The sequence below is a fragment of the Myotis davidii genome, unplaced genomic scaffold (assembly GCF_000327345.1).
Source record: "Myotis davidii unplaced genomic scaffold, ASM32734v1 scaffold120, whole genome shotgun sequence".
NCBI classification, from domain to species: domain Eukaryota; kingdom Metazoa; phylum Chordata; class Mammalia; order Chiroptera; family Vespertilionidae; genus Myotis; species Myotis davidii.
In genome coordinates this window covers 2,500,777-2,508,567 of record NW_006294778.1, presented here as the reverse complement: position 1 = coordinate 2,508,567, position 7,791 = coordinate 2,500,777, and the positions used below count along the sequence as shown (strand labels likewise).

The window sequence follows — 7,791 nt, the reverse complement described above, 5'->3', positions numbered from 1 at the left end:
CTAGTGTCTGTTTTTCTTCTAAACCAACTTTGGGGAGCTCAGGGCTAGAACACTGCACAGTCTTTTTTGTATTTGTTCTAGAGATCCTTCCGCTGATCCTCGGACCCTTACAGACTCCCGATCATATTCAGTCAGTCAGTCAGTCAACACACACCTATTAGCATTTTCTATGTGCCAAGAAGCATCCTAGGTGTAGTGATAGATGACTAGACAGACACTGTCCTCAAGGAGTTCATTACTGCCCAGCTGGTGTGGCTCAGTGGCTGAGCATCGACCTATTAAGCAGGAGGTCACGGTTCAATTCCCAGTCCGGGCACATGCTGGGCTCTATCCCCAGCAGGGGGCATGCAGGAGGTAGTGTTTCTATCTGTCCCTCTCCCTCTTTGAAATCTTTAAAATATTTTTAAAATTAAAAAAGCTTATTACTAGGAAGGATGAAATTGTGAATAATTACAATAAAGTGTAACAAAGGCTATGAAACAGCTACACACAGTGCTAGAGGAAAAATCATCAAACTGTATTTCCTGGAGGTCATTCTTGAGCTAGAACATGAAAGAGAGCAGGAACTTGCCATGGAGCCAAGCATGAGAAAATTACAACAGGCCACGTGCACAGTGAATACAATGGTGTGGAGATGGGGCGAGCCCAGGGGCCGGGGTACGGTAGAAGAGTGAAACAAGAAAGGCAAACAGGTTCTGGGGTGTTGTGCTAACATGTGTGGGTTTTGTCCTAAGATAAAGAATCACTGAATCTTCTGAACCAGGAGAAGGTTACCAACAAATGACTGTTTTGGAGAGATTGCCCCGGCAAAGAATATTTGCTGCTGGTGCTGGAATAGTCCTGTGTTGTGTGCATATGCATACATGCACTTACACATGAGCACAGAGTACAGGCAGGAGAAGCAGACGCTGGCTCACCGAGGCAGACGGGGTTTACTGGATAGGTACTGAGCACCTCACAGAATCTACTTGACCTGGGGAATCAGGCTTGGGAAATGGGTAAGAACCAAGGCAATGTAAGCGGCAGGACGCCAGCCAGACTAGATTCGGTGTGTGGCTTCGGAGATTGCATTCTCAACTGTCCTTGCTTCTTGCTTAAGATTTAACATCCCGGATATCAACATTCAGTTGGAAGGATCTAAGTCAAGTGCCCAGACTCTGATTTGCAGGGGATGGAATGAGGGAATAGCTGGTCCTTAGACTCCCGTGGTCCCGACAAAGTCACCCAACTAGGGATTTCTCCTAAGTTGGAAGGGGATCGTGAGAGCAAAAAGAGAAAAACAAATCTGATACAATGTACATTCGTCAGGTCTTTAAAATTTGAAAGTAGGAAATGTGTGAGACCGCCTAGTCCAGCATTGCCTCTAAGAATGATACCAAAAGATGATTCAAGGATGGGCATAATCACAAGAAGTCAACCTTTATTGCTGAACAAAGGCTCCCAAGTCATGGTGGCCTCAGTATAGCCTTATTTCTCCAGTTATAGTTCAAAGCAGAGGGTATGTTGCTTGGGGGTTGGGGATAATCATTCAGCCAAAGACCCACTTCCATTCATCCAGCTGAACCCTACATCTTCAGAGCCTTCTCCCTTCACTCAGTAGATGGGAAAAGAAACAAATTGCCCACTTCCATGCATGGTCCATTCCAGAACCCAATCCCATGGCCTCATCTAACTGCAAGGGAGGCAGGACAATGTGCCCAAGAGAAAGAGGCTGACATGAATACTCCCAAGCACCCAGCTTCCTTGAAGATGCCCATGAACCTTCTTTTTATGAAAATAAGTTTAAAATTGTGTGTCTGTTCTGATCTTCCAGTAGCTCCCCAGAGCACTGTGTTGGGATGATTTTGAAGCCAGCCCCAGGACAAGCAGTAGAGAATTCTGGGTCCGATTGGTAAAGTATGCCATGGGCATGGGGAACGCCACCTCTTGTGCAACATGTTTTTATTTCTCATTTGACCCCCTTTTTGAAACTGGAGTTAAGCCTGTTCTACCTCTGAGGATGTTAAGATGCAGAATTTTCCACTCCTTTAGTAAAAGTAGCATGGGACGGGGAGTCACAAGATCTGAGGTGGAATTCACTTTCGCTAGTTAACAGCTATGTGAACTCCAGCCAGTCTTTTATCTCCCTTAACCTCCCAGATGGAGGCTGCCTACCTTACACCCGCCTAACCTACTGCCCGCCTACCTCATGGAGATATGGTGAGAATCAAACGAGATAATGTACTTGCAACTGTCTGCAAATCCTAAAGCACAATGCAGCCAGAATGCGTTATAATAATTGTAATTTATCAGTCCTAAATCTCTTTCAAGCTTCACGAGGTTTTACTCTAGTGAGATGCGATGATTAAGTACTTACGTACACAAGAACAAAAATTGTCGTATCTCATCAGAACCATGGCTCATTAAGCTCAATATTGTCATTGGCAGAGAAACTCAAGGGTATGTGGAAGGCTGCGGTGATAGTCCTTGATGTTAACTTCAAAGGATAAATGACAAAACCCAACATGTTCTGACTTCCTTTCATGAATCAAACGTGACTTTATTCTCCATGATTTAATCGAACGTTTGAGAAGTAGCTTTGTATTATCCACTTGTTCCCTCTTATTCTCTGTTTTTGAAGTGAAGCTTTATCTTTTCGTTTCTAAGCTTACTATGTTAGCCTCTTTCGGATTTCAAAGGAAGGGACCTAGGGATTGGGTGGGAGGCTTTAGGAAAAAGCAAGGAAACACAGGAATCTGTCCCAACAGCTGCGCTGGCAGACTTGGTGGAGAACCTGAATATAACTTTTCCCCTTCAGAATAGAATAAAATAGTAACAGCCACCAAGCACTTAGCATATGACAAGGACTACCCTAAGCACTTGATATAAATGGTCTCATATAACTGCATAATAGGCAGGCTCTCTCGTTTTTCCATTTGTGCAAAATGAGACTGAGAGAGGCTAAGGCAGTCATCCAAGGTCACAGAGCTGTTAACTATATTGGAACTCAAAGAGGTGACCCCTGGAATGCATGCTCTTAACTATTTGCTACCGTGGCTTCCTTAGGTCACCAAAGGAAAGTTTCTTTATTTTTTTTTGCTGTTGTTAATCCTCACCCGTAAATATTTTTCCATTGCGTTTTAGAGAGTGGAAGAGAGGTGGAGAGACACAGAGAGAGAAACATCGATGTGAGAGGGACCCATCAATTGGTTGCCTCCAGCATACTCCCTGACCAGGGCCGGGGATCGAGCCTGCAACCCAGGTATGTGCCCTTGACCAGAATCAAACCCAGGACCCTTCAGTCTGTGGGCCAATGCTCTATCCACTGAGCCAAACCAGCTAGGGCGGATGACAGCGTCACAGGAGGCAAAGCAAGGCTTTTCGGAGCAAGGCCTGTGGGTATGGCCGGCCGCTGGAGGTGTTTGGACCACCCAGTCTTACTCAAAATAAAGAATGTTCTCTGCTTGCCGTAGAGCAGCGGTTCTCAACCTGCGGGTCGCGACCCCATTGGCGGTCGAACGACCCTTTCATAGGGGTCGCCTAAGACCATCCTGCATATCAGATATTTACATTACGATTCATAACAGTAGCAACATTACGGTTATGAAGTAGCAACGAAAATACTTTTATGGTTGAGTCACAACATGAGAAACTGTACTTAAAGGGCCAGAAGGTTGAGAACCTCTGCCGTAGAGGCTTCTGATCGTATTCCTCCTCACCTTGCTGCCTGTGAAATGACCAACTTCAAGGATGGCCTCCCCATCCCGCCCGCCCTTGCCTGCACACTGAAGAGCCCTTATCCGTTCTCTAACATTGTTCTGGTCTTCTCTAGTTCTATTGTGAATTTATTCAGCTATAGAAATCAAGTCCATACAGATTTTCCCAGCCTGAATGTACAGAGCTTTTGAAGAGAGGATAATCTTTTTCTTTTGTTTCTAGTCTCTGCCTTTTGCAGCCTCTCAAAAGGTCTACCTTTAACGTGGCATAAAAGCCACTAATGGTTCAGTCCCAGTGGATTTTTTCTAGCGTCATCCTTAAACACGGCCCTTGGCAGCCCTACGGGAGAACCACACTCCATCACCGGGATGTGGCATTCCGTCATCAAAAGCCCCCGTGCCTTTGCTCAGGCTGCTTTTCTCTGCTTGAAACGTCTCCCACCACCTCCTTTCAGTGAGGTATTGTGATAGCATGGCTAAACGCACGGGCTCTGACATCAGATAATTATAAATCCCTACTCTGCTTGGCCAATTTCTTAACCCTACGAGCGTTAGTCTCCTCACCTGTCAAGTGGGGATCATCCTACTTATCCCCCAGGCGTCCATCATTAAGTCAGAGCGTGCACGCAGAGTGGGGTTCCAATGTCTGGCCAAGAGTAAACACTCAGGAAACGGACGCTCTCTCCAATGTCTCAGGGCCCAGCCTGGACACCTCTGTTTTCCCCTTTCCTTTATTCTCTTTTAACCAATGTTGCTGCTCTTCCCCCTGACGTCATTGGTCACTTTCTCACCTGGCTACCCAAACATTTGATACATCAGGGATGGAGTAGTCCAAGATATCAACCATTTTCCCTTGGCATTTCCCTTTCCCGAATTGCTCAGCCCTCTATTCAAACCACCACTCATTTTGTACCAATACCTCAGGAAATGGATGTGGCAGCAGAAGACACAGAAGTCAGGAGACTGTTCCTGGCTTTTTGGTTTCTGATTTTTCTGGATTTTTTCCCCTTAGGACAGGGGTCCTCAAACTTTTTAAACAGGGGGCCAGTTCACTGTCCCTCAGACCGTTGGAGGGCCGGACTATAGTTTTAAAAAAACTAGTCAGCTGCTAAGCAAAAGACATGAATTCATCATTATCTAAGTAACCAACACTTGTAACTCTACATGTTTAATTCCTTTTTTTAACTTCTTTTTGAACAGTCTGTTACCAACTTCTGGTTAGTTTTCCCTCAGAATGCCTTGCACATAAGTCATTCTTTCTATTCCTACTGTCAGTACCTTAACGCAGGGTTTCTGTTTCCTAGCCTCCAGTCTTTCTGCCCTTATCTCAACTTAACCCAGAGGTCCTCAAACTTTTTAGACCGGGGGCCAGTTCACTGTCCCTCAAACGTTCCACACATGTGTACTGCGGGCCCGGGACGAGTTGGCTGCTGAGCAGGACAGGCAGCGGCGGCAAAAACACCCGGCGGGCCGGATAAATGTTTTCGGCCGGCCGCATGTGGCCCGTGGGCCGTAGTTTGAGGACCCCTGCCTTAGGAGATCAGAAAGAAGTCCTGGATTTCCTCTGGGGGTGCCAATGCCAATACCTCAGGGTCCAGCCAGATGTCATAAAGCTCTAGCCAGGATCTCCAGCCAGGTTCTGTGTTTTTTTTTTTGTTGTTTGTTTCTTTTCAAATTTGCATATTAGCTTTTTATTATATAGTATGTCTTATGTGTGAATTAGAATTTTGGCAAAATAAAAAATATCCTCACATGAGGTTTAAACAACAATTAATTACTTAAATTAAAACAAAGATACAATTTATGTTAGAATGAGATATAATAGCAAGTTCACTGAAGTCAGATTTGCATGAAATCAAAACATTCTTCTTCACTCCTGGCTCTCTGCCTCCCTGGCCAGCCTGTCTTCCCTCAAAGCCACAGCCAGTCTTTCTCTTGCTTTCCTCACTCTGAGATTCTGTCTCTGGATGTCTCCACGGGTGACCAGTTGCCTGCACAGAAGCTGTGGGCCCCAGAGACCTGCTCCTGGGATCATCTCTACAATTGTGCTGCACTGGGCTGGGAGCTGGTGTGCAGAGACCCAGGACCAGCACGGCCCAGGGATTCACCCGCACTTCCTGGTGCAGTTATTCTCCTCACATTTGTCACACCCAAAGTATTTAGAAGTTCCCCGTCACTGCTGCAGACCGGGAGCCCCTGCAGTCTCCTGTAGGCGCTCATCTGCTGGGGCTTCTCCAAGGTCTCCTCCTGCTGCCTTGGCCTGACAACACTGTCATGATGGGCAGTCACCTTGGTGACTGCACTTTTAAAAATGCAGCTGGTCAGCCTCATTGGATGTTCAGTCCGTTCCCGACGTCTCCGCTTGCTCATGGCTGAAACCAGTTGTCTCTTCTTCGCTAAAGTCTTGGGCATCATGTTTCTCTGGAGCTTTCCCAGAGAAGGCTGGTTTGTCTTCATGATTGATCCAGGCTCCCCCATGGCTGCTGAGCCGTGTTGCTGGCCCACTCCTGACACCCGCACAGCCTGTGGCTTGCTCAAAACTGCCCAGGTTCTGTGTTTTATTGTCTTGTTACATCTGTATTTATACCAGTTGATTTTAATCCTGTCAATTTCTATTCCAAAGGTTAGGGCGTTTCTTATCTCCATTCCAGGGAGTAAAGATTATGTGGCTTAAACATGATTGTCCATAGTTAAAGTGATTAACTACTCGCCTGCAATTAGTTAATACAGTTCCTCATGTTGTGACCCAACCATAAAATTGTTTTTGTTGCTACTTCATAACTGTAATTTTGCTACTGTTATGAATCGTAATGTAAATATCTGATATGCAGGATGTATTTTCATTGGTACAAATTGAACATAATTAAAACATAGTGACTAATCACAAAAACAATATGTAATTATATATATGTTTTCCGATGGTCTTAGGCGACCCCTGTGAAAGGGTCGTTTGACCCCCAAAGGGGTCGCGACCCACAGGTTGAGAACCACTGTCATAAAGGATTATGGTAGCTGTGGTCTAAGGGCTAACACTACTCACTGTCAGCCAACTATTGCCATGAAGGACTCTGGGACCATGTCCACCACAGCCTCCTCTTTTCAAGAGAAAAAAAAAATAGGATTTAAAAAAATATGAAATTTAGTACTGAATTTTTAAATCATTCACTGCATGTTTTTCTTTCTAATTACTGTTTCCACACAAATTTCTTGAGGAACAAACAGTGGGTTAGAACACGGGAATACAAAGGCAGACAAGACGGCCCCTGTCCCAGAAGCCCCCTGCCTGAAGGAGAGCTAGACGTGAACAGAGGATATGGTATTGATACGTCTTACATTAGAAAGTGATTCTCAAAGTGTGATCACCCGGGAACTGATGAGAAATGCCTATCTGTAGGCCAGAGACCAAACCTACCAAGTCAGAAAGCCGAGGCTGTTTTCACATGCTCTCCAGGTGAGGTGGGCTAATGGTGGAAGCCAAGGGAAAGCCAACCCATCTGAGCCAACCTTGACATCTCTGCTACCAAGAAAATCACTTGACAGCCCCTTCCAGTCTAGCTTCCACATAGGCTGCTCTCTGCGAATTCACAAGGATGACAGAAAAGTGTACCTGTCTCTAAGTGAAGTGTAAGATCCTCAGAGCAGAAGCTGATTCTTTCAGATGTCAATCGGCCCCATACTTAGAAGATACAGGCATTAAAATTTACTTGAAGTCGCTAATTCAGAAATTAGCCTGGTGTGAGGCCTATACATTCATGAGAAAATGGCAAATGCATATTTAACAAATGTTTGTAATTTACTGTAGTAAAACATACATAAAACTTACCATGTCAAGTGTACAGTTCAGTGGCTGTAAGTATATCCACATGGTGGTGCAAGCATTGCCATCGCCCATCTCCAGAACTTTTGCATCTTCCTAAAAGGAAACTCCTCACACATTAAACAACTGTTGGTATCTTTGGCTTCGTTTTTCCCAGTGGGATACTTTTTTCCTATTGATTTGCATGAGTTCATTTTTTTTTTTTTGATCCTCACCCAAGGATGTTTTTATTGATTTTAGAGAGGAAAGAGGGAGAGGGTGAGGGGAAGGGAGAGAGGA

The 7,791-nt window shown here is 45.1% G+C and overlaps 1 protein-coding gene across 1 annotated transcript; it reads right to left on the bottom strand.

Moving 5' to 3' along the window:
• Positions 1 to 5,565: 5,565 nt before the first annotated feature.
• LOC102761702 (putative methyl-CpG-binding domain protein 3-like 3) lies at positions 5,566 to 6,271 on the bottom strand. The gene is given in 2 exon segments (XM_006769387.2): positions 5,566 to 5,738; positions 5,741 to 6,271. Coding segments are annotated over 2 exon segments (606 nt in total). The 5' UTR covers positions 6,174 to 6,271.
• Between the last annotated feature and the right edge of the window lie 1,520 nt (positions 6,272 to 7,791).